At 31.7% G+C, this 27,209-nt stretch overlaps 3 protein-coding genes and 1 pseudogene across 10 annotated transcripts; 1 reads left to right on the forward strand and 3 right to left on the reverse strand.

Annotated features, from left to right (window-relative positions):
- Positions 1-1,768: 1,768 nt before the first annotated feature.
- On the reverse strand, positions 1,769-2,706 carry LOC114416295 (annotated as a pseudogene).
- Positions 2,707-3,156: 450 nt separating this feature from the next.
- LOC114416296 (ethylene-responsive transcription factor CRF2-like) lies at positions 3,157-3,621 on the reverse strand. The gene has a single exon (XM_028381160.1). It carries the CDS (start codon positions 3,619-3,621, stop codon positions 3,157-3,159), a length of 465 nt encoding a protein of 154 aa, XP_028236961.1.
- An 855-nt stretch (positions 3,622-4,476) lies between these two features.
- Positions 4,477-8,050, reverse strand: LOC114417025 (scarecrow-like protein 21). Of its 3 annotated transcripts, none has more exons than XM_028382101.1 (2): positions 7,940-8,050; positions 4,477-6,575 (listed from the first exon to the last, which is right to left on the reverse strand). In XM_028382101.1, exon 2 carries the CDS (start codon positions 6,482-6,484, stop codon positions 4,778-4,780), a length of 1,707 nt encoding a protein of 568 aa, XP_028237902.1. In that variant the 5' UTR covers positions 6,485-6,575; positions 7,940-8,050; the 3' UTR covers positions 4,477-4,777. The 3 variants fall into 3 exon arrangements, with proteins under 3 accessions (XP_028237902.1, XP_028237901.1, XP_028237900.1); XM_028382100.1 differs by having other exon boundaries at positions 7,907-8,050; XM_028382099.1 differs by having other exon boundaries at positions 7,347-8,050.
- A 12,738-nt stretch (positions 8,051-20,788) lies between these two features.
- On the forward strand, positions 20,789-26,458 carry LOC114417027 (calcium/calmodulin-regulated receptor-like kinase 1). Of its 6 annotated transcripts, none has more exons than XM_028382108.1 (8): positions 20,789-20,889; positions 22,175-22,550; positions 23,351-23,504; positions 23,951-24,077; positions 24,509-24,594; positions 24,672-24,743; positions 24,907-25,107; positions 25,917-26,458. In XM_028382108.1, exons 2-8 carry the CDS (start codon positions 22,231-22,233, stop codon positions 26,247-26,249), a joined length of 1,293 nt encoding a protein of 430 aa, XP_028237909.1. In that variant the 5' UTR covers positions 20,789-20,889; positions 22,175-22,230; the 3' UTR covers positions 26,250-26,458. The 6 variants fall into 6 exon arrangements, with proteins under 6 accessions (XP_028237909.1, XP_028237908.1, XP_028237904.1 ...); XM_028382107.1 differs by having other exon boundaries at positions 20,887-20,904; XM_028382103.1 differs by lacking the exon at positions 20,789-20,889 and adding an exon at positions 20,916-21,027.
- The last annotated feature ends 751 nt before the right edge of the window (positions 26,459-27,209 follow it).

Consider the following 27,209-nt stretch of genomic DNA (forward strand, 5'->3'; position numbering starts at 1 on the left):
AGAATTGCAGTACCACTTACCCATGTGATAGCTGTTAGCCTAGTGAATTCATCTGGAGAACCTGCCCTCTGTTCCAGGATTTCAGCCATGCGACCATAATCTACAGACTTCAAGAGTAGCACTGCTCGAGTCAGAAAATGATAAATGAACAAAAAACTTTGCTTTTGTCAAAGTAGTAGTTGAAAATGAACCACAACTCTGTTAATTAATCAATACAAGCACAAGCTAACAGGTATATCAACCCTAAAAGATGGATTCGGGGAAAGATAAAAAAATGGACAATGGCTGCAATAAGTTTTACTTGTACAGTAGAAATGGGGAAACCATAAAAAAAAGGGATAATGACCATTCTTCATGTTACAGATGATTAGGTAGTAGACTTTCATTTTGTATAAAATGTTGAGAAAGAAAATGACCATTCTTCAAACAATACACTTACCATCAAGAAAATCAGGAAGAAACCCCAGCATATCAATATATGGGACACTATCCAATACAGTAATCCATCCTACCAAAAACTGGCGGACATATGGATTCAACACATTCATGCGCTCCCTCAGCAGTGGTATGAATTCTTCAATACTAAAGATCAAAAAACAAAATGGAAGGGAATGAGGCAGTGTAAGTTCGAGTGAAGGGGAATAGGTTGACTTTTATTATTTCATTTTGGTTATGAAAAGTGAAAGTTGCTTCATTTAATACAAGATTGCTTCACACCTTGTGGTGTTTACACCTCTTGCCTATCGAAGCTTTGTTCAAAAACTACATTCAGAGATCTCTTTTCGAAAATTTAAAACACTAGATACAGAGAAACAAATAATATAGACTTAAGAGAATGGTGCACCTGAATTGATCACTTTCGGTCACAAGATCCTGAAATAAGGACCCTGAAATATGACGGAATAAGTAATTGAATTCACACTATGAAATTGACATATTCCAGGGAAATGTGAATAAAAACCAAAATAAAACTATGAAGAATTGACATTACCTGAGGACCAGGATAGCCACCAACAGGCCAACCTAATTGTCATTTCACATTTGTTTGAAGTAAGGTGTACTCTTGTTATAACAAATTAAACACAAGAGATATAGAAAAAGAATGAAAAATCTAATAAGATATATAATTAATAAATAAATAATATATGCATGTAACATTTTTTATACTTTTATCTCATTACAAATAATATATGATAAGTAATTTAATTAACTACCAACAAAGTCATATAAAGGATAATTTTTTATTGATAATGTAAATAATAGTTTATACACAGACTACGTCCAGTCAAGTCATACCACACTTCTTTTAGGAAATAAACTAGCTTAATGATTTTATAAAAGTATAACTAGTTAAAAATGTTACACCTTAAGTCATTCAAAAAATATTTTAAAGCCTAACAGATTATTTTATTATATAAATGTAAATGTTTATATAAACCTTTATGTTATTATTATTATTTTGAAGTTTGATTGCAAAATGAATTTTTAAATAAGTTATCGTGTATCTTATATTAGACCTTAAAGATAAGCTTATAAAACATAAGTTAGACTCATTTTTTATAAAAGGTTCATTTGTTTAAGTTTTTTTTAAAAAAAACATACTAAAAATTAATAATTAAGTTGTTTTTCATGTGTTTGTCTAAATTATTTTTTTGTTAAGAAAACAGAAAATTGCTTTTTTTAATAAACAAACTTTATCTACTTTTAGAAAAACATTTTAAAAACATTCTTAAAAAATATTCAAATATGCATTTATACTATGATTAAATAAACAGATTAATTTCAATATGAACAAGCAGGGATATTATGTCCCTTATATCTTATTATGAAATTTAGAAGCAAAAGTAAAAGAACAAGATTACCATATGGCAAGAGCATTAATTGACACTTCAGCATTTTTCATGTTGCCTGTAAGAAGAATCAAAACAGTGTTGTACCAGATCTCAAGACTGTAAAAGGAACCATAGTTTATGTCAGGGCACTTAGTCATTATAAACAGAAGCTGGCCAATGTTTGGAATCCAATATGCTAAAAGTGTTGATGTCATTGCATCGTTGAGCCCAAACTTGAACTGAACAGTTAAAAGCCATGACAACAAAACATGAATTGAAATTGAAACTGCTGCAAGGTAGGCAATGATCATGTTCTTGCTCTGTGATTGTAGGAACATTTGGCAGGTGAATGAGACAGAGAAAGCAAATATTATACCTATTGAAATTTTTAGGATTTCACATTTTAGATAACTAGCTAAAGAGAATTGGGTGAAGAGAGAATTAATGTTGTATTTGGATGGAGAATTTTAACATTTCAAGGAAATTAAAATACATGAAATTCGAATTGCTATGATTTAAATTTCATTCATTTTTGGGTGCTTTTGTTTGGATTGAGTAATTTAATTTCATCCAAAGGTAGAGAGACACTAACCAATGCACCATTTATAAACCTGACTAGGATAGTCATAACAATGGCATAGGCTGCTAGTTCAGTTGACCCAATATGCCCAATGAAGGATTGACTAACCACCATGATTCCAAACATTGAAAACCTTGTGAATATGGCAGGGCCTGCTACCACCCACATCTTCTTGCTTTCTTCCCATGCCTTTTTCCTCAATGACTCTTCCTTTTCAACACTCTGTTTATAGCACAAATTTATTGTCAAATTTATATTAGATATACTTTTTAAAAAAAGAGATCCAAAAAACATCTTTCCAGCAACGCAAGGCTTTTGTGTTCAGATAATGTTGTCACAACTACAAGAGTAGAACAACATCTTTCCAGCAAGCATTTTAGTGAAGTGTTTCCAATCACTGCACATAAGTAATTGATTTGTTAACTGAACGAAACAAACCAAACTTGGGACAAATCCTGTTGAAAGCTTGAGACTAACTATTTATCTTAAAATAAAACTATAATTAAGCACTAAGTAAGATGATCAAAAGTAATGCTCGACGTAGGTTCATTAAAACATACCTATCAACACTGAAAGGTTTGTCAATATGGAAGAGGCACAATAGTGATACTGATACAGTGGGAGGCATCTATTCCACATAAATGATGCCTTCTTCAGGATCTTCACCATCCCAATCATTGTCATCCTCATTTGGTGATGAATCCAACAGCTCCTTCTTTTGGCTCTTGTCATTCTTTAATTTATCTAATATAGCAATAACCTGAAAATATGAAGCGGTGAGGTGGAGCTAGGAAAGCAATGATACTCGTTGGAATCGCAGCCGGAGCCAAAGGCTTCTTCGATGACCAACACCTTCATTTCACAAACCTCCGCCAGAGTCTCCGCCACCGCCGGCAGTGGAGATGGAGACGGAGAATCTCTTTGCGGCGGCGTGAAGTTTGTTAATGCGTCAGGGCCATGAAGACGAATTATGACATCGTAGTAAACCATAGCAGCTTCTTCGGCAGTGTCATAGGTTCCCAACCAGAGATGCACTCTTCTTGCCAGATTCCGAACCTCCGCCACCCATTTCTCCCACAGTCGTTGTCGGACGCCGCGAAACTTCTTCTCAGAGGAGGGACCTATGATTTTCTTCCTCATCTTACATGAGGCATCTGAGGAAACCAAACGCCTCAACACAGCCAAATGCGGAATGCTGAACACACACATCTGAGAAGAATGCAGCGTAAAGGATGGATTAGGAATTTTGAAATTGTGTGAAGAGTGAAGGAGCGTATGAGTGTGAGAAGAAAGAGAGAGAGAGTGACCAGTCACAAAAGTCGAGGCGACGAAGCATGCTGCCCAATAAGAGAGAAAGTGAAAAGGTGTAAACGTTCAAAGACGGTTTTGTATTTGAATAACCGTACTTAAATTCAAAATTTTAATTTACATAATTACAATACTGCCACTATGTCATTTTCAAAGACGGTCTATGCCGACCGTAGTTATTAATGCGTCGTAATTTATTATTATTGTAGTAGTGATAATCTGGGAATAATCAAGCAAAGGAACAATGTCAAGTAGATATTGTTGGGAAGGGTCTGATCTGCACATCCTTGAACAGAATAGACCATGCCAGTTGCCATTTTACAGTCACGGATGAGCGGACTGTTTTATGACAATTGGGCATTGGTGCCAAAGAACAAAAGAGAAATGAATTTTTGGAGTCCCACCGGATAATGACTGAAACGAGAATACAGTGAGTGAAGGGGCTCAGTCACTTTTACAATCACAAGTTTCTATGATAGCATTGAAGTTCCTTCTTTTTCTTCCATGTACTTATCTTGTGTTTCTGACTGTAAATATACCAAATGACCAGTGTGTAATTGTAGTTATGTATAGCTAGTTGTATTGGTTATGTATCCGATAAAACAATCGTCCTGGTGCCCAAAAAGGAACATGGAAAACCAACCATGCCGGCCCCAACATCAAAAGTAACCGCCCTGATGTCATTAATCAGCTTCTGCAAAAATTACCATTATTTATACAAAATGGTAATGCACCAAATTGTATCGGATAAGAATGTAGCAAACTGTCAGCAATCTTATTGTGAATTCATTTAATTTTGTATTGGAGACAAAGGATAAGTTTCAGGTACAAGTACAATATATGTAGATCAAAACACTGCACATACTTAAACAACTCATAAAAGAATTGGTATACAGTAATCTGTAATTCTGCATCACTATGACATGATACTCCATAGACTAATTTATGAAACAGTGATCTTTAAAACAATTATGACTAACACATGGCCCTGGAAATCAATATAAACCTCAGTCAGCAACATATTTGTACCACTACATTATTTCCTGTCTGCATGTAATCAATGCCAAGCTGAAGCTGAAATCAAATTTCTGTCCTTCCATCCCAGAAGCATGGCCCCATCCTTCTCCACAAGATTATAATGTTCTGAATAGCACCTCAGCAGGCTTCTTATGACAGAATTCACATAAGAACTCAAAGGATATTGACAAAAGCCAGCCATTGTTAATCTCGACTTCCACTTTCCTAACAGCTCATGTCTCTCTACCCTTTCTTTCCCTTCGCAAGCTATAATGTTGACAATATCCCGAGCCAAACAATGTTGCTCCACATTAACCCGCTCCTTGCTCTTTCTCGGAAGAGACACATCAATGGACTCGAACATTGCCAAGTAGTAATCCAAGGTTTCTATAAACCTGTTGAAGAAGGGAGTGGTATTTGTGTTCGATTCTTGCTCTACCAAAGTAGTTACCTTGGGAGAAAGTGATTTCACCAATCTCAAAAGTCCATCCCTTGGATTACTCATATCAACACTTTCATCAGCTGTATGATGGAGTTGCAAAGGGAAGTTCACAGCCAAAGCCTCACCAGGCCTAACATCAAGCATGTCTTTTGTCACATCTGGAGCTAAAACAGGCACGCCATGGAACTCAACTGGGATGTTAAATGTCTGAGAGATTGCAGCCAACCTTTTCCCAACGGCTTCCAATCCATCTCCCCGAACATATTTAGAAAGTTGATCGTCAATCCCTGTGATCCGCACATGGGGAGCTCCACCAGGTCTTGCTGCAAGTGCTTGAAGAAGTGTCATCCATTGAGTTCCCTGACCAATCTGAAAGTCTATGATATGAATTAGGTCCTCATTCCTACATGCTTCAGCAATAGCGCCGTTGGCAGCCATGTAACCAAATTTTAAGTAGGGACAGATTTCATACAGTAGCTGCATGTAAGAGAGTAAGTCTTTTCCCTCAGGCTCTCTGCATCTTAGGGCATGGTAGATGTTATTTCCTGATGCCTCCTTCCTTGCAACAAGCCCTTCTACCAAATAAGCACCCAGGCGCTGGATTGGCTCCCCAGTTATAGACACAGCACTTCTAGCCTTCTCTATTAACTGATCAAAACCTTTCATGTTGTTTTCAGACAAGGCTTTGGCGCATACAATCAGCAATTGTTTCAAATTGCTTGATGGGAATCCCTGTAGCAACGCTTCCTCCATTGATTTGTGACGCTTCTCTACATATGCAACATCACTTGATTGGCCCTCATGGCTCCAAGACCTATTTCTTTGGTCAGATGCTGTTGGCCTACTGCTATCACCCAAAGAAGTGCTTGATGTGGTGACTTGATCTTCTTCATCAGGTGCCATCAAAGAAGTTTCTAATTCCAGCAATGCATGTCTGGTTTCATGGTCATAACTTGCATCCTGTGGAAAAAAGCTCCTAGTAGATAGATGCAATCCGTCTTCGAGATGGTCTACAGATGAGACCGGCCTATGCAAATAATGATTGCTTTCCTGCAAAGAGTTACAGGAGTTGACACCAGAGTGAATTTCCCCGCAGTTGTGCTGCTCCTGGCTGTCACTTAATGCAGAAGAAACAGTATCAGAATCAAAATGAGTAGAAAGGGCCGAATTAGGTGAGTTTCCTATATCAAGTTTCAAGGATCCAAGCAACCGGTTGGATATTGGTGAAATAGGAGTACAAGATGATGCGCAAGGGAATCCTGCTGAACTAATCACGTTGAAACTTGAAAACTGATTCAAGTCCATCCTATGATGATGGCCTCAGCTAAAAGCAGCTGTCTTGATAAAGTTCTGCTTGGGACTTGTATCCCAACACTTTCAATAATAGCAGATAAACCTTGAAAGGCAGAGAAGTCTTCTGTCAATATTAGCATAACACGACAATGTCATAAAATAATGTTCACAACAACAATCATCGACTAGCCTAACAAGTGGAGAAGCTAGAAGAAACGCGCCATACATAATTGCTCACACATACATACAAGAAATAGATGAACTTGGATAAACTAAAAAAATATGATCTGATTAACACATATAGGGCTATATTTCTGGTAGTTTGTAGATTGAATTAATCACTACTCTCTTAGCCCACAGGAACAAATAGAGCAGAAATTTGGAATATCTGATTTAGCAGGTTGAAGAGGAAAATCAGTGTCAATATCAAATAAATGAAACCAATGAATTTGGAGCAAAAAATTAGATGGGCATAATCATCAAAAAGATTCTTTGAATGTTAAAGTTGTGGTACGGTAGTGCTCTCAGTCTCATCAACAGATTATCATCTACAGAAAATAGGATAAATTATGTATAAACATAGAGTAAAGGAAAAGAAACAAACAGCAATGGAAAATTGTACACCATCAGAATTTATTCTAAAGGATGCAATTCCAAAACCCCTCCCATGTGCTTTGAAAAATCACAGAGGAAAAGATTCCTTAATAAATTTTTTCCACATCAAGAGAAAATCTGCTCATACACTAATTTTCTAATATACACCAGGAGAAAGACTGAGACATCACAAACATACCAAATTTCAAGGAGTAAGAATAAACGAAGCATACAATAACAATAATAGTAACAGCAGCAGCAACAACAACAACAACAATACCATGTACGTCACAATTCCTCATTGCAGACCCAAAAACTCCTTAGTTTGAAAACGAGGGCAGTCACATGTATCCAAAAGTTAAACCTTGTTATTTCCTGTTGATGTTATTGTGCAGCTGCCCCACTCCCTGATGCTGAGTTCATGGATGCAGCAACATATACACCTTTCCTACCATACCAAGTTACCCAAAAATGCAGAAAACTTCCTCCAAACCCAGAAAAAGAATCTCTGACCTAATTCAAAGTCCACTAATCCACTCCACCCAAAACCATTTATTCAAGCAAAAAATCTAAATCAAATCAAAATTCAAAACTTCAACTCGGACCCAAATTTTTGCAACTTTCAAAACGCAAGACCCTCAAATCACCAAGGAGTAACAATCAGTTCTATACATCTACCTATGCAAATTAAGACATAACAGGGAAAAACAGATAAATAAACTGATTAATAATACGGTTTCACAAGCAACAACAGCAAGAACATGGTGTTGGAGAAAAGAAAATTGTCTAAGAAAGTGAAAAACATTGTTGTAAGCACTTAGCAATTACTATTAGCATTACCTCCAAGACTGGTTAACCAAATTCAACACCTACCATTAGAAAAGACTTTGATTCAAATACACGTGGAGAGCTAAAATTTTATGGTTTTTTTCGGTGTGGGACTTTGGTTTTGAATGAAAGTGAAGAAGGGGTTGTTTGAATTGAAAAACCGCAAATTGAGAACGGGAAGCGTTCAAAACTGGGTATTTATAGGGGAAGAAAAAGGTGTTGGAAGTTTGACGGGGAGAAACGGTAACGGCGGGGGAGACTCGGTTTGTCGTGGTAGACTGGTAATGTGGGCGCCGTTTTGTAACGGACGTTAAGTGATTGACTGAAAAACGGTTGAAAACGCCGACCAAAGCACACGTTGGCAACTTGCCTTTCGAACATTCCTCACTATGGCCAGCTGGTTCTGTCTCTTTCCTCGTATGTGTTTCGGTCAAGATGGACTAAAATATTTTTTTTCTCATAAATATAAAAATATATTATATTTATTGTTTTAATTCATATATTTTTTATTTTTATAAAATTTAAATTTTTATCTAAACATAAATTCAAATAAATATTTTGAAAAAAGTTTACTAAAATTTTCACATGAATAGATTTTAAATATTTTTATATTTAGAAAGAGAAAAAAAATAGATTTTAGTCATGAAAATTTTTGTTTGAGCGTGATTTTTTGGATAATTATTTCATTAAAAAATATAAATAAATGAAAATAAATGAGAGATTAAAAGGATAAGAAAAAAAATATGTTATGTAAATTATTATATTTTATTGCATGAAAAATAAAATAAAAAATTAACACGTAGAGTAAATTATTAGTTTTATGTTGTGCTGAAATTTATGGAAATATAGCACACAATTTAAAGAAACTTTGTCCTGTACTCATCTATGTCCCCAGCTACGCGAATTGGGACAGATGTCCGAGGATTCATTAATAGCTGTGGTTTGGTTCCATGCAATGTTTCGGAACCCGAACCAAACTCAACGGTGCACCGTCCTAAGATTCTTAAGCTAGGAATATTAATGTGATGCTGATTTTTATCCTCCTTAGTTAATTTGATTTGATGTAAATGGTATGTTCATGGAACAAGAAAGTTTGGATTTAATTGATAAACAACATACTCATATTTTAAAAAAAAAACATTGAATTTAATTCTTGTTGTTAATATAATATATATTTAAAAAAATTAAAAAAAAAATATGTTTCCATAATTCTATTCTGATTATTAATATAAGGAACTAATTTTATTCATGAATGTTTATATTTAGTTTATAAGGTTTTCAAATAAAAATTCATGTATTTTTTTATATATATAAACCGTGAATATTTTTATTATTATTATGTCACTGCCTATTCAAAATTCAAATTTAATATTACTCAATAAAATAATTTCACATAATTTATATGCTCTAGTAAGCAAGGATAGAGGGAGGGGGCTGGTAGCAGCCATGCCCCCTAAAATTAATATTTAAATATGATATTCACGAATTTAATATTTTTTTATATTTTATTCTTATAGTTTTTATTACATGATACACAGAACATGAGTTTACCCTTAATATATTCTCCAACTAAAAATAAAAGATTGACTTAGATTTTTCCTATAAAAGTTAGAGTAAGGTGGAAAATAGTTAAAAAAATATATAGATGGTTCGATTAAGTAATTTAAATTATTTCAAAATTGTTATAAACTTCTCAATGATGTTATAAATGTTCAATTCAAGTTTACAATATTTGAAATTAAATAATTAAATTCATATCTGCTAATTTTATTGTTTAAAAATTGTTACAAATATTTTTTTTGAAAATTATTTTAACAAAAATGTGATATCTTATCAAATTTAACACAAATTAAAGTGAATATAATGTTATCCTGATTTTTAATCAAGTATGTGTTATTAAACTTATATTTTTTTCATTAATTCGCTTAATTTTTGTTTTTAATATTTTTGACAGGATGTTAAATTAAATTAATAATCTCTGTAAAAGTTATTTATAATGAAATAACGTATGAGTTATTTTATATAAAAAATTTATTATTTTTTTATTTGTGTTTTATAATACAGTTTCATCAATTTATATAATCTTTTTTTTACTTCTCCTTTAAACCACAAAAGTCAACCATATAACTCTTTTATGTTATTTCTTATTAGTAAATAAGTTTAATTTGCATTGTGAATATGTGAATTCATTTTCTTATAATTTTGTATGTATTCCAAAAAAACTTTTTCTTCTAATTTATTTGTTCATTTATTTATTGACTGCACCGTATATATTATAACATTATATGTATTATCCAAAGATCATATAGGTGTTGAATCAAATGATTATAAACAATTAATTAATATTTTGAATTTAAGGTTGAATTATTCATATATTATTTAAGTTTGATTATTGAGAAAAATAATTTGATTTTATTTATCTTTTAATCGAATTTTAAATTAATCAGAATATATTTTTCGTCTAAACTAAAAAAAAAAAAAAAAAAAAATCGTACAGGTTGAGTGGCATTCTCCTTCCTGTACCGGGTTAGGAGGTGCTCCTGGTCCTTGGAGGTATTTTTAGAGATAATAGTGTTAGCCTTGTAACTTTGAACTTTGGGATGCGCTCATAAACAAGGCAGTAAATATGCATCTCTTTTATTCTGAAACGTAATTCTTAAAAATATATACATTTAAAAATATAAAATAAAGCTAATTATATATTATATATAAGACAAAACTTATATACAACTTTTGTGTTATCCTCCAACCAAATTAGAATTTCATCTTAATTGATAATTTTAATAAGAGAATAACATTAAGAACATTTATATATAAATCTAAATTTTTTATTTTTATATGCAAGATTGTAATTGATGTTTTTTTAAAATTATAATTGATATAAATTTAAGATTTTGAGTTTTGACAATGAAATAATTATGAAACTCATAAAGGTACTTTATTTGGCATTACGGTCAAAGTCCGAAAGTCATGTTACTCACTATTGATTAACTCTCCTCACCCACTATTGAGTAATCCTAGCTAGTTTACTTACTATTCCAAATTCGTCTAGGTTAATTGTGCCCTCATTAGTTAATCAAGTTAGTTATCTTTATAACTAATTATAAATAATGTACACCGCTTTTTTCACAATACAAGTAATATAATATCATCTTCTCTTTCATTTTGTTATCATTTCTTTCATTTTTCTAGAGTTGTTTCTTTCGCATTGTGATTTGTTCTTCGTTCTTCATAAGAGAAATCAATTGAAGAGTTCTATTGCGCCACTATTCCGCACTCTGTTTTCACTTCTACATTCTGTTTTTTTCCTCTACGATTTTCGATTTGTTTGATTCTTCAATTCTTTGAAATTTATTTCTATCTTCCTCAATTTCAAAAGAATCTCTACTTTGTTGATTAAACATGAATAATATTTGATTCTTGTGACCAATCTTTCAATGTTCATAGTCACTATTACCTTCACCCTAGTGAAAGTCTTGCACGTTTGTATCTCCTGTTCTTGATCCAATGAATTATAATTCTTGGAGTCATTCAGTGCTTGCTACTTTGAGTACAAAGAACAAGGTTGAATTTGTGGATGTAACTATCTCACAATCAAGCATTCCACATCCTCTGCATTTTGCATGCAAAAGATGCAATAATATGGTGATATCATGGATCGTTCACTCAATCTCAAGCTTTATTCGCCAAAGCCTTCTCTAAATGGATAATGCCAGAGACATATGGAAAGATCTAGAGTCCATATACTCTCAAGGAGATTTATTAAGAATTTCTGATCTACAACAAGTTTATGCAATTCGTCAAGGTGATTGTTCAATTACTGATTATGCTATTTCTGAGAGGATTAAATAATCAATTCAGTAATGTTAGGTCTCGAATTGATTATTTAATCCTCTAAGAAAGGTTAGGCACTCAATGTAGGAAAAAGTTTTGGAACTTGTAGGCAGTGGATCCATCATTAAAATTTGAGACCTAACATTACTAAATTGATTATTTAATCCTCTCAGAAATAGCATAATCAGTAATTGAACAATCACCTTGACGAATTGCATAAACTTGTTGTAGATCAGAGATTCTTAATAAATCTCCTTGAGAGTATATGGACTCTAGATCTTTCCATATGTCTCTGGCATTATCCATTTAGAGAAGGCTTTGGCGAATAAAGCTTGAGATTGAGTGAACGATCCATGATATCACCATATTATTGCATCTTTTGCATGCAAAATGCAGAGGATGTGGAATGCTTGATTGTGAGATAGTTACATCCACAAATTCAACCTTGTTCTTTGTACTCAAAGTAGCAAGCAATGAATGACTCTAAGAATTATAATTCGTTGGATCAAGAACAGGAGATACAAGTGTTATTGCAAGACTTTCACTAGGCTTTGAAGTGGCTAGAAACACATGAGACATCTTAAATGGATCTAGTATGTTAGCTTCCAAATCAATTAGTACCCCAATGGATTATGGAACCAAGTTACATGTCAATTCTGGAACCCCTTTCTCAAATAATTGTTCTTCTTCCTATAGACGTCTCATTGGTGGTCTCATCTACTTGACTAATACCCATCTAGACATTACTTATGTAGTCCAACATTTGAGTCAATTTGTTTCTAATCCTACTGCTACTTACCAGCAAGCTACATATAGAAACCTAAGGTACATCAAGAGAGTTCTAGGAGCTGGTCTTTTCTTTCCTACAAAAAAAATTCCTCAACTTAAAGGATATATTGATTTAGATTGGGTCGGATGTATTGATACAAGGCATTTAGTCACTTGTTTTTCTACTTACCTTGTATCTTCTCTTATTTCATAGAGACCAAAGAAACAAGCAATTATCTTTAGAAGCTCCACTGAGGCTAAGTACATATCATTGACAATTGCTACATGTGAAATCCAATGACTCACTTATCTTCTTAAAGATTTTCTCATTCCTTTCATCCATCTTGCACTATTTTTTGTGATAACAAATCAACACTCCACATTGCTGCCAATCAGGTATTCCATGAAAGGACCAAACATATTGAAATCGATTGTCACATTGTTAGAAATAAAGTTCAAAGTGAACTCCTCGATCTTCTTCTTGTATCATTAGGATGCATACATTTTTACTAAAAGTCCTTCACTTTAGTTTTTCAGTCTCTTTATTTCAAGCCGGGAATGTTTAATATCCATTCTCTAGCTTGTGGGAGCATGTTGAGTAACTCTCATGACTCTGTATTAACAAATTTAAACTAAATTACTTACGGTTCTAAATTATCTTATGTTAGTTAACCAAGTTAGTTATCCTTATAACTAATTATAAATAATGTACTCAGCCTCCTTCACAATACAAATAATATCAGGATCATTTTCTCTTTCATTTTGTTGTAATTCCTTACATTTTTTTGCGCAATGACTTCTCTCCATTATGATTTGTTATTTGTTCTTCATCAGAGAATCAAGCTTTGTTACTCCCAAAATTATCACATGGGATTTGTCTATTTCGGCTTCTCAATGGGAACGATCAGACACAAGAGTTTCATATTTGCGTTCTCATGGCAACAATTTCTGGCCCCTCCAATTCTTTATTGGCTATATATGTAAGTGGTCACAAAAGAAAAAAGAAAAAACACTAACATATTAACATTGATCTATACGTACCACGTTCCCATTAATGACCAAGCCTCAAAATCTACCTGATTTAAGGTCTTGAATTCTTGTTGGTACCACACACGTATCCACCAATACGGATATTTTATAATTGGAACGTACTCTTGGCATTATATTTATATATGTATAAAGTCATAGATTAGATAGGCACACTGATTTTGACCCCTTGTTTCCTCCAACCACAACTCCAATCTATGTCCCATTACAGCGGATGGAACAAAAAACATAGAACTGATTCTTGAAAAGTGAAAGCAAATTGGAATTTTGATTCTCAGCCACGTGTAATAATATATGATGTGTTAGCTGGTTGGGCCTTTCTTTATACATATATATATAAAGTATTGTGTCTATATGCAAAAGAAGAATGGATAAGGTTTTTTTTTTTATAAAAAAAAGGAATGTTATGTTTATATTTTAAGTTCTATATTATATTTTGACTTATTCCGGACAAATCTAGACTCACTATTCCTCGTACGTCTTCAAAAATATATTTAACTCCGAAAGTTAGCACACGGTTGACCAATTCCTTTGATGAGAAATCGTTAATGCAATCATCACAATGTTATATATATATATATATATATATATATATATATATATATATTAAAAATAACACCTCAGTTTTGAATCTATTTAAGCATCGTGCACTTTTTATATATCTAATCAAGTTTCGATGCATGCATGCCTGGTTCAGATGTTCGATTGTGATGGCATCACTTAAAGAGATGGAACATTTTTAACGTGCTAGCGCATTATTCATATAATATGATTGTGATAGAATCTATTAAAGAGAGAACATTTATAATTTTCTATTGCATGATTAAATTATATAGTATTCGTTGACAAAATATTGAAATTAAAACGGTAAAATATAGATCATCATATAGCCCAAAGACAACATTTTTTGTAAGAAAGAATGTAAGAAAATATCAGTTTAAACAACTGAATTCTCTACTGAGAGAAGTGTCTGAATTTAATATTCAATGATGACTTCAATATGAATATATATCTCCAAACAAAAATACTTAGTTAAGAAAAAAATATATATTAACGCAATTAAGCTTGTAACATTTGCCCTTTCCACTTTTTTAACGACCATTTTGGACGAAAAGATACAAGACTTTATTGATGGTCATTTATTATTAGTGTAAAAACTTTTATTCTATCAATCAATTATATATTTTTATTGGTATGACTTTCAAGATAATTAATATAAAAATTAATAAATTTATTATAAATAAAAATTTATTATTGGATAACCAAGTAAAATTATTTTGCATTGTTATTATATAACGTATTTTTCTCGAGGCAGAATGTGGGTAAGGATTAGCACAAATCGTTTTTTTATTTATTTTGTTGTCTGGAGTCCTTCTTAAATTGAAAGGAAGAAATATAGGAAAAGAAACGGTGCTTGATCGATTTTGAGTAAACTCAATAGAGGGAAAAGAAAGTGAGGCCCAATACCGTTATATAGAAGCCCAGCAAATTTTCAACCAAGGAAGAATTTAGGAGTCTCACGAAGGAAATTAAAGGAGAAAAGCAGCAAAGAAATTAAAAAAAAAAAATCTTATTTGAATGTGTTAGAAAATGTTTTTTTTTTATAAAAAAAAAACTATAGATTTAACCCAAATATATGCCTTCCCTGAAATGGGAGTGTGGAACTACTAAGTATTTTTTTTTCAAGGTTTAAAAAAGACTTCTTATGATAAAAGAAGAATAAAAAATAAACTATATTAAAATTAATTTTTTAATTTAACCATATATATATATATATATATATACACACACTCCATTTTCTAGTACTTAAAGAAAGTGACTACTGACATGGGGACAGATGAAGAATGAATTTAATTAAAGATTGTTTTACTTTTATACTGTTATTATAAATTATCACATAAAGAATTATTGAATTTTATAACAGCTCACTCATTCTTTCCACCGTTAGTGGACATGTAGAAAAGCAACCCAATTTCAATAAAAATAAATAAATAGAATGCAAAAAGAAAAATAATGCAGGGATAGAAAATTTGACACAATGATAACATGTGTCCATCCTTTGGAAAAATTATAATATAGTTGTAGATTTCTTTGACATGTATAAAAAATAAAAAAATAAAAAAGTTAAATAAAAAACTAAACTAAATAAGGGGCAAGTAAAACTCATATAAGAAGATGAAACAGTAAAAAAAAAGAGATGAAATGTATCTGGTGATATTTATTTTTCTTGTAGTCAAGATTTGAATTTTAAATTATTTCTTAGGACTCTGGGCCCTCCATGTAATTTATGGGCCCAAACTGAAGCAAAACACAAATGGAGCCCAGCTAAATCGCAGTATACAATTATAGTTAATAATATTATGAAATAAAGGAAAACAATAGCAAAAAAAATATCCAAAAGTATATATGTCTTTAATATTTTATTTTAAATTTAAGATTTAAACATATTGAGTTTAAGTCATAGGGACTTACTAGAACTCAAATAACAAGTATACTTCTATTATTATCCCTTCTAATTCACGCAAATAAAAATAAATATAAAAACTATTTAATTTTTTCATTGCTAAAGCAAAACAAGGAAGCTAACAAGGATGAACATTGATGTGGAATAATATAACCACAGAAAAATGGCACATGCACTTACGTGTGTGAATCACATGGGTCTCAGAGAGACCCTACAAAGTCTGGTATTTTCTTCCTTCAAGCTTATGCAATATGATAGTTGGTATCTTTGCCTTCAAGTTACATACACGTGCCTACAATTGATATGGTCATACATCCATCAAATATCTCTAATTAAAATGAAATTATGCGGTTCATTACAGAAAATAAAATATATACTTTTTATATGAGAAAATCAAATGCTGATATTATGAATACATATATAATAAACTAGAGTAACACCCGTGCTATGTAGAAGTAGGGGAAGAAAAAAGTTTCAAATAGTTGCTCCATACTTTTAATTAAAGAGAGTGTAGAGTAATAAAAAAAAAATTGGTGTGTAGGCCAATACGATTTTTACTTTTTTACAGATATCAACCATAAATAAATGTATGTAATTAATTAAGCTAGTAACATTTGTCTGGTTCAAAGTAGTCCTGAACATTAAATTCTTCTACAATTATTGTTGTACATTTATTTTTATGTTTTTTTTTCTGATTTTATTTATTTCTTGGATGTTGTTTCTACGAATTCACATGATAAATAGACTGTGTAATTTATATGACATGAAGACATGAAGAAAATGACAAGTTAAAATGTGAGGGAAGATTAAACTAGTTTACTCCCATTGCTCAGAGGCTCCTCTATGCGAATGTATGAGGGAAAATTAAAAATATTTTTTTTAAGTTTAACAATTAAATTTGATTATATAAAATTATGGGAATTAAAAATAAGATTCATGAAAATATAGGAACTAAAATTTATTTTTTCCTTTTAATTTTAAAATTTAATTAGATTTTTTTTCTAATTTTTAGTTTCTAATTAGATTTTAAAAATACGTGTGTTGTAAATTCTGATATGACTTTCAATGAAAAAAAAAAACACACTTAATATTTATTATAAGTTAATGACAGTTCTTTGTAGCATACGAAATCGATTATCAACGTTTGTAATCTTAAAAGAGTATAGTTTTATGTTGTTATATATACATACTTTTTTATTTTTCTTCTAATTTCTACACAGTTAATAAACAATAGAAAATATATTTATGTTGCTATATATACCTCTTTTTCTTTCTATTTTTTACTTTCACTTTTTTTTCAGAACTAAATAAAAAATCATTCACGGAATATCCAACTCGTAAAATACATAAAATATATTCAAAGTAATTACTAGTTCTGTTTGCAATAGATTCTTCTAGGAGTGTTTCCAATAGTTTTTATTTTAAAAGAAAAGTGGCTCGTTTACTTAGAAGGATAAGTAAATGTTCAGTTGCAACAGAGTGGTTGATAGCTTTGCCTCACTGACTTTTTCATATCAGGAATATATATGTATGATAGTTTAGTCTTACTTGCTTTTTCCAATAGGATGTTTGGATAGAGTATTTAAATTAGGGAAAATAATTTTTTAAAGAATTTAAAATTTTTAAGTTTAAAATTTTCTGTTTGGATATCCTGTTTATTGAAATTTGAAATTTTAGTATTTTAATAGATAATTCTTAATTAACTAATATTTTGAAATTCTAAATTCTTTCTATAGAGAACGGATTCTAAAATGCATTGCCTCCAACAAGTGAACCTTCTCGAACGCGTTCTTTGAAATATAGAGCTTCATTGTTGTCTCTTGAATCATCGGTCCTCCCTTCGGATCCACCTCCACCTCCAATATCTCCAACACCTAGTGCCTCATATCTCTACACATCTTTGTGAGTTCAACCAACTCCTTCGACCTGAAGCAGAACGGAGCCGTGCAATGCATGGTTCTCGTGATTCCCCATGCGCTCATCATATGGCGTTGTCTTCAGCATGTGAATCTCGTTCAGCTTGCACACGAGGTCGTAGAGGAGGCTCGACTTCTTCATTTGGCACTCAACTGAGAGAAGGATCCTCTGTGCTACGTCCTTGGATTTGTATCAAACTTAAAATTTAAAAAAAAAAAAAAATAATTTCTTTATCCAAACATACAATTTTAAAAATGAATGAATTTCAATTGAAGCATTTGAAATTCTTTCCAAACATACTCTTAGAGATTGAATAATTCTTGCAATAAGTCTATTGTTGACAAGAATGATCTTCATGTAATATTAACTAAATGTAGAATGTAGAGTTGATCTTTCAAATATCACAAACTCTAGAGTAAATTTTAAAGTGAAAGATATATATATATATATATATATATATATATATATATATATATATATATAAAGAGAGAGAGATTAGTTAAAATATCTTATCTACTATTAAAATATATATGAACATAAATATTTATTAATATAAATATGAATATAATATATATTCATAAAAATATCATTTTCCTAAACAATTATGTTTATATCAATAAAATTAATATAACACGTTCATGATTAGGACTATAAACTTATTTGAATATATTTTGATTCTCACACATAAATATTTTAGATATTTCACACTTATAAATTAACACCGTGTATGACACGGATTTTTACACTAGGTAATACAAAATAGATGATATAACAATCATTATCAAACCTAAAAAAAAAAAACCTTCAGTTACTAATAAAGAATGCTTATATGATTACCCTTTTTGGGTTCAATTTTACAAAAGCTGATTTCAAATCTTAATTTCACGAACTCGATCAGTCTCATGACTTACGGAAACAAACTTGAAAGATTTTGCTTTTCTGGAGCTGTGTGCTGGGGACAGTTCCAACACAAACTAAAGGTTTTGTCGAGCTTTTTTTTAAAAAAAAAAAGGAATTATTTTTAGTTTAATAATCTAAATCGACCGTTCTGGCAATAATTAATTCCATCCCTCGATTTTGCTTGTTTTATATCTCTAGATATTCCTTCCTTTCTAAAATAACTTATGTTTAAGATTTTTTTTCATGCATATTAAAAACACTAATAAATAATTTACTTATTGAAATAATTTTTCATTATTGTTGTAATCTAAATATAAATACATTATTTGTAACTATTAAAAAAATTAATGGTAGATGTTAAAAAATTGATAGGCACAATACTAAAAAGAATATTAAATTTATGTAATTTATTTGAAAAAAATTAAAAGAAAAGTATTAATATATCACTATAAAGTAAAAACATCAATGAACGTAAATTTTATATGTTAAAATATCAGTCATTTTGGAATATAAAGAATATATAGGGCAAGTTATACGTAAAGTTAAAAAGTAATATTTGATGGATCCAGTACTTGCTCATTGCGGTGCTACAACTCTACCAAACAATGGATTAACACTTTGTTTGGTCAAAGCATCCCTTAATCATATTATAAAATGTACGTAGTCTTGTTTTTTTTTTCTTTCTTTCTTCAAAAGGGCCAAAATTGCTAGGTTGATCCCAAACTTCTCATTAAGTAACCAATATTATATAAATATTCTATAGATTGAAAATTGAAGAACAAAACTGCAAGAAAAATGTAAAATAAGACGTGCGCACCACCAAGGACTATTGCAGCATTATATTCCAACGAGTTATTGGGTGTCGTCCTGAAAAACTTTGCATTTTAAGATCGCAAAATCTTTGTTCATGACAAGCAATAAGATAATGTTGCTATAAAGTGGGTTTGATTGAAATGCCCTTTCAAGGTAGTGAAATGGCAACCAAAAATATAATTTTAAATTAATATTGGCGTTAGTTTGAGAGAAAAGTCACAAACTTTTTTTGTTTTTAGAAGATTTTTTTTGTTAACAATTATTGCAATGGATTGCTAAAGTTCAATTTGTGAATGATTATGATAAAAAAATGTATACGAAATAGAGTATGTTAAAAACTTATTAAAATCAACCCGAGTATGGTAAAAAGAGGACTCTATTTTATTTTTCATTAATTAATAAGGCTTTGAGACTTAAAATAATCTTAGTTAATTAATCAATGTCTCAGGAATTGATCAAAGTCATTTTCATGAAGGTCAGAGGCTGGCTTCATTTTGTTTTCTTCCTTGAATTAAATTCATACTTGGATTCATCACTTCCCTTTATTTCATATCACATTTGGTCATTTAGGTGTGTTAGGTTGACAGTTGGAGATGCTAGATAACTTCTGTTCTTATTTTCCCTAATTTTTTAATCGCCAAAGCCAATTAACATAGCCATTCACACACACTGTGCCATACTGTGTGATGCATGCAGTTTGGAATATAAGTACTTCTTAAAAAAATCCTCTTAGTTACTAAATGAGAATATATTAAATACTAGTGTTTTTTATGCTTTTAAATATTAAACATATTTAATTATTTTTGTTTAATTACTCATTTAATTATGATATAATTACAATATAATCTTTACATTTTATTCTTATGAGATGAGTAATAAAACTTTTAATTTAATACTTTCTCAATGAAAATTGTTTGACAAAATTTAGCATTAGTCATGAAAATTTCCAACGGGCCATTAGTTTACCTCATCATTGGTGGCATGGGAAAGAAAAGAAAGAACAAAAATCAGAATATCCAAAACAAAAAATCAAACTTGATATTATGATGATGCGGACATTAATTGCAAGCATATTACACAATGTATGTTACTTCTCTAGATGGATAATAACGCACACAGCACACAGCACACAGCACACGCACACAAAAATTTTGGTGCGGTTTGTTTAATCCAGCGTGGACCCAATCATTGCTGTGCAGAAGAAAAAACAATGAGCCAATGAATGAATGAAGTGAAGTGGTCCTTCAACAAAGTGAGGGTCCCACAAGTGTGTGCACTGTTCAAAGCACTTTTATTATGCTTTTGTTGTGTGTGACTGCTTCTGCTCATCAACCTTCATTCATCAGATTCTTCAATTCTTCTCTCTCTCTTCCACACTGTAGTTTATGAGGTTGTTGTTTTTGGAGTTCTGTGGTAACATAAAGTACAAGTGACTGTCTCAGGGTTGCCTCTTTTGGAATTTTTTTTTGTGTTTTTTTGTTTTACTTTGTATGAACTGGTGAGTTTTTGGTCCGACGTCGTACGCGTTTTTTCCAAGAACATGTTTGCTTTTTGGCCAAACGTTGTTGCTGTCAGTTTCTGATCTGTCTGGTTATGTTTTTCAGTAAAGGGTGTTTTGTGTTTGTGTCATTCTGTGCTGATGTTTCATTGCTTATTAATGGGTTTGTTCTGTCTCTCTCTCACTCTCTTGAATTTTTTTTATCCGCAGATGTTAGTTGTTAATTTTGTTAGAATTTTAGTGAGAGAGATTTGTTCCCTTGATCTCTTCCTCCCACCTTCTCTCTGCGAATTTTTATTTTTTTTTAAGGCTGAGTGGATGAAAGTATAGGGGAGGGAAATAGTTATCTGTATTTGGTTTGATGTGTAGCAATGAGAGTTGGATTTGGTGGAAGAGACTAGATTTCACATCGTGATAAACCACGATGTCTTGATTAGGATTGTCTCTAGAGGAAGATACATGTGAAAAACCAAAAAAGAATTTGGTTTAATGCAAGTACTAGCCTTGATTGGAATTTCATGAAAGAGCCGTATCTCATGAATCTGAACTTGTTCATTTTGTTTTTGGTACACTTGAGATTTGCCTTGTAGAAAGAATTCAAAGAAACCAAAATATGTATATTTCATTTGGGTAAAGGACTGGATTGAACTGCATTTTTTTGTATATGCTGCTTCTTCCCGTTTATGGGTGTTTGATGCCATTCCTTGTTTTCTGCATGATTGTGATTTTGATTAATTGACCATTTGGATTGTCATGATGGGTTGTTATCCAAAATCATTCATTTACAATTTGCTTTGTTGTTCAACACGGTTATGCCAAGCTGTAGCTTTTAATTTTTTGCTCAGTGTTGTGGTTTTGAATGATTTATAGTACAGAGTTTGTTAAGGGCATTGAAATCCAGAGTAATAGCCTACAATTTGACCATTTAATGTTAACCAATAACCATAATGAATCAAGTTCCAAGATTAACTATTACTACTGATCTCATGTTTTAAATACTAACCATGATTTGTTGTGTGCTTGATGTACCTTTTGGCAGGCCTATAAATGGATTTGATGATCAATAGGGAACAATAGCAAATCAGTGAAGAGGAGATGAAAGAGGAGTCAGTTGGACTAATTATTGGGGTTTCCATAGGTGTGGTTATTGGACTAGTTTTGGCAATTTTTGCATTCTTCTGCCACCGATACCATCGGAAGCGATCACAGATAGGCAATAGCAGTTCTAGAAGGGCTGCTACCATACCTATTCGCACAAATGGTGCTGATTCGTGCACCATTCTTTCAGACTCAACCTTAGGTCCAGAATCACCCATAAAGTCAGATAGACATGGCATGCCCTTTTGGCTTGATGGGTTTAAGAAGAGTAGTAGTAGCATGATCCCAGCATCTGGACTACCTGAATATGCATACAAGTAAGAGTTTGTTTCTTATATGAAGTTGCTTTCATTTGCCTTTCTTATACAAGTATACTTTGGACTAGTGGTTCTGTTTGGATAAATTTCTTTATAAACACTTATAGATGAAGAAAATAAGAAAGTAAAATGAAGTGAGCTTCTCCTATAAGCTACAATAAACTAATGCGCTTAACTTTTATAGAAGCTATCTCATCTTAGTTCTCTAAAAGCTAAGGTACATATAAAATGATTTTAGCTTATGATAGAAGTTCAATGCATTTTACCTTTTTATTTTTCTTTTCCTATAAGTACTCATGGAGAAAGTTATCCAAAGAGGACCAAACAATCAGAATTTTCTGTTTATTTTCTAAATGTGTAATGTGAAATGGTCCATTAAACTTGCATTGCATGCTTCTTGAATCATGATCCGTATATTTTGATGAGAAATACTTTCAAGTTATTAGGTTGAAACATTTGAAAATCAGACATTGAAGCAAAGGAAAAGATGGCTTCAGAACCTTGGTTTTATTACAAATATGCATTATACTTGTTAAAATAGATTCTTGATTTGTTTTAGGAATGTGCCTTTTTGACTCATGCTTGATATGCCTCGGCTACATAAATGCATATGCAAATATCAAGTTTTAACTCATCGTATCTGTCTTTCTAGATACATCCAAAACTAAATATTTAGTTTGAAAATGTTTAAAATTTAGTGAACACAAATTGTTACTAAGAGTGGAATTCAAAATGTTTGAACTCTATGAACCGACTGCATTTTTCATTCTTTCTATTGAATGTTTTAATTTATGCTTCAGGGATTTGCAGAAGGCAACACATAACTTCACCACAGTCATTGGAGAAGGCGCATTTGGTCCTGTTTATAAAGCTCAGATGTCTACCGGTGAGACTGTTGCAGTTAAAGTTCTTGCAACTAATTCTAAGCAAGGGGAGAAAGAATTTAACACAGAGGTAGGTTGCCAATGTCATTTTCCGTTACTTTGGCCACTCCACTGATAGAATTATGCTGTGTTTCATGACATAAATTTCAGGGCCAAGCGTTTTTAGATTTGGTAACTTCAGAAAATTTATGAAGTCAAACTGCTGAAGAAAATATTGATGTGAATTAGTAGTATTCATGTATAAATATCATTTTGGAAAATTACAATATAAAAAACATGACTATTTCCATATCCTAAATTGGAAAAACAAATTCTGTTGTTTCTGCTGTGCTACTAAGATAATTAGTAAGTAAATAGTTAGGCATGTTTACTTTTAGCTGAAGTTAATGACTCTTGGAACAATTGGTGATAACAGTTTTACAGTCCTTATCATATACAATCACTTTCTGTACTTCCTTTCTTTTTACTCCAAGAGTCATTTTCAATTGTAACAGTTTATGATCTACTTTTTTTCAGGTCATGTTGTTGGGAAGGTTACACCATAGAAATCTGGTGAATTTGGTTGGATATTGTGCAGAAAAGGGGAAACATATGCTTGTATATGTATACATGAGTAACGGTAGCTTGGCATCCCACTTGTATAGTAAGTCATCTATCAATCTTTTTGCATGACATGCATAGACTGTTCTTCTGTAGAAACTTTTGCCCCTGATTGTGTTTATGCAAATATGCATCTATAAGCAAATTTCTTTTGTCCCTGGTCAAAAGCCAGAAATTAATCTCTTAAGATACAGAGATTCATTTAAGGGACTAACCACTCTCAACAAATGTTCTTCCATAAACACGAACCTGGGAGTCAAACCCCCTGACCATATGTTATTGCCTTCAAATTATTTTGCTCTAGGTCCTGTTGTGAAATAGTAGTGTGTTATTGACCGCCTTTCAATTGATGCATTTCTTTTTCTTTTTTTCCTTTTTTTCCTTTTTTTTGTTTCATTCCTTTCAGATGCATTTGGTGCATTGGATTTGCAATAAAAGATTGAATAAATATGGTTTTCTTGTCTCTATATTCAGGTGATGTGAATGAAGCACTGTCCTGGGATTTGAGGGTTCCCATAGCTTTAGATGTGGCAAGAGGCTTGGAATATCTTCATAATGGGGTAAGTTTCCATGAGATCTGCACATATTTAATTATACTTTGTATGTATATTGTTAATTATATGTACTTTCACTTCAGGCAGTTCCTCCTGTAATCCATCGAGATATCAAATCTTCCAATATTCTGTTGGATCAATCCATGAGAGCCAGGGTATGATGATACTCATCCCTCATATTTCATCACAAAAAGTAGTTTGCACCAAATATACACACCCCTATACAAAGCTAAATTACTAACTATTCATTAGTGTTGTCATAATCATTTATTGCTTTTAGGATGCTTCTTATTCTGTAGTTAATGTTGAATCAAGCAGGTTGCTGATTTTGGACTTTCAAGAGAAGAGATGGTGGATAAACATGCAGCTATTCGGGGTACCTTTGGCTATCTTGACCCCGAGTATATATCTTCCGGAACATTCACTAAGAAAAGTGATGTATACAGTTTTGGGGTGTTGCTCTTTGAAATTATAGCTGGCAGGAATCCTCAGCAGGGTCTTATGGAATACGTTGAGCTTGTAAGATCTCTTTCTCTCCCTTCAAACCATATTGAGGACAATGGTAGTGGTTGTTACTTTTGGGAGATATATAGTGCATACCATACAAAACAATTTAAATTTTTGGAAGAAATCTGTTAGGGTCACATTCACTCAGTATCCTGAGAGTACTAGGTAAAGATTATTTAGTACACAATAGTAATTGTGTCTAATTGCTTAAAAGTAAGTATTAAGTGATTTTTGTATTAGATTTAATGGTCATGCACTAACATTATAAAATACTAATCTCAAATGACTATTGACATGATTTTTAAGTTATTGTAAAAATCCTTAAAGTTATCATAGATGATGGTTTGGCATAAGATAATAATGTAAAACTGTTTTACACGGTAAGTATAGAATCAAATCTCTCTTCTTTTTATTTTTTGCTATTATAAAAAAAATTCAATAAATACTTTCAACTTCTGTTTAATTAATCATGGACTTGTTAAGACAACTTAGACACGGTTCTTTCAGTATTTTTTTCAATTAGAATTGAAGTTTTATTTCAGTAAATGACATTATAAAAGCTTAAATTAAAGGTTAGTACAAGTTACGAAAGTAAAACTTCAATTCTAAGAATAACATCTAAAGCACCTAAAGTACCAAATCTATTATTAGCTACTTGATGACTCTATCTGATGAAAATGTCACATGGTTGAATGAATGATCATTGTCATGGTCAAGAAAGAAAGCATGTCAAAGTCAAAAGTAGTTGCTGCCTTTGTTCTCTTAACACATCATGCACATATCATTTTCTAGGCTAACCAATGCAATTGATGGATCATTAGGCAGCAATGAACACTGAGGGAAAAGTTGGGTGGGAGGAAATCGTGGATTCTCGCCTTCAAGGAAACTTTGATGTCAAGGAACTCAATGAAATGGCAGCACTTGCCTACAAATGCATCAACCGTGCCCCAAGTAAACGTCCTTCTATGAGGGACATAGTGCAAGTGTTAACAAGGATACTTAAATCAAGGAACCATGGGAGTCATCACAAAAATTCCTTGTCAGCCACAGATGAAGTTTTCATTGACACTGATCAGCTAGAGAACAAGATTTCTGTTACTGACCACAGGAGAGAAGAGTCTTTGGATAGTGTAGCAGAGGTGTATGAAGTGTAGAATATGGTTTTAACTTAACCTTTTTTTTTGTTACATTTCATTTTTTGATATTGGCTTTGGATGTACATGGTTGTAGATTTGGTTTGTATACTGTTTTGTAAAATGTTCCGTCCATTTTTTTGATATTCCCTTAGTTATATTGTCTTGCTGAAATGATATTTCAAAATTTGTATTGTCACAGGTATATCAGGAACTAATTTGGTTTGTGATACTCTAAATGTCACTGACCCAAATGATTTTTGCACATGGCAGGACTCCAAAATTCTTATACCAGTATGCTTTCACCAAAAGTTAAGAAAAAGATAACTTTCGTTCATAACAGGTGGACACATTAATTCACTTTTCATACCCTATAACAATTTGCATATTATAATTTGAAAAATGATACCGGGTAACATTTAATGTTATCAATGAACTCACTGTGCAATTTCAACAAAAAATTATAATTTGTTGACCAATGTTCTTTCCATCAATTGTAACGCCCAATTTTTTTTGTAAAATAAATTAAAAATAAATTTTATTTAAAAATAAATAGAATTTAAAAAAAATAATGAGGTTTTTATAATTAAATAAATAAAAAGAAAATAAATTTATTAATTAAAATAATGGTTTGAAGGAAAATAAAAAAGATATTTTATTTATTCATTTGATGGTAAATAAAATAGAATTCTTATTTATAAAATAAAAGAATAGGATAAATAATAGGTTGTGAGTACCCTAGCTATAAATAAAGAGACCGATACATCTTTAAGCTTTATTTTCCTCTCAAATTCTCAACTACATTTTCCCTTCTCTCCTCCCAATTTTTTTTTCGCACACACTCAAACTTGTCTCAGTGAAACAATGATATCGAACTTGTTAACCGTTGGATCATCGTGAAATTTGAACACAAGGTTGAGAAATTATTTCCGCATACACCCACCATTAGGATTTTCAAGTTAATATCTATGGTGGAAGAAA

This window comes from Glycine soja, chromosome 6 (assembly GCF_004193775.1).
Source record: "Glycine soja cultivar W05 chromosome 6, ASM419377v2, whole genome shotgun sequence".
Lineage (NCBI taxonomy): Eukaryota > Viridiplantae > Streptophyta > Magnoliopsida > Fabales > Fabaceae > Glycine > Glycine soja.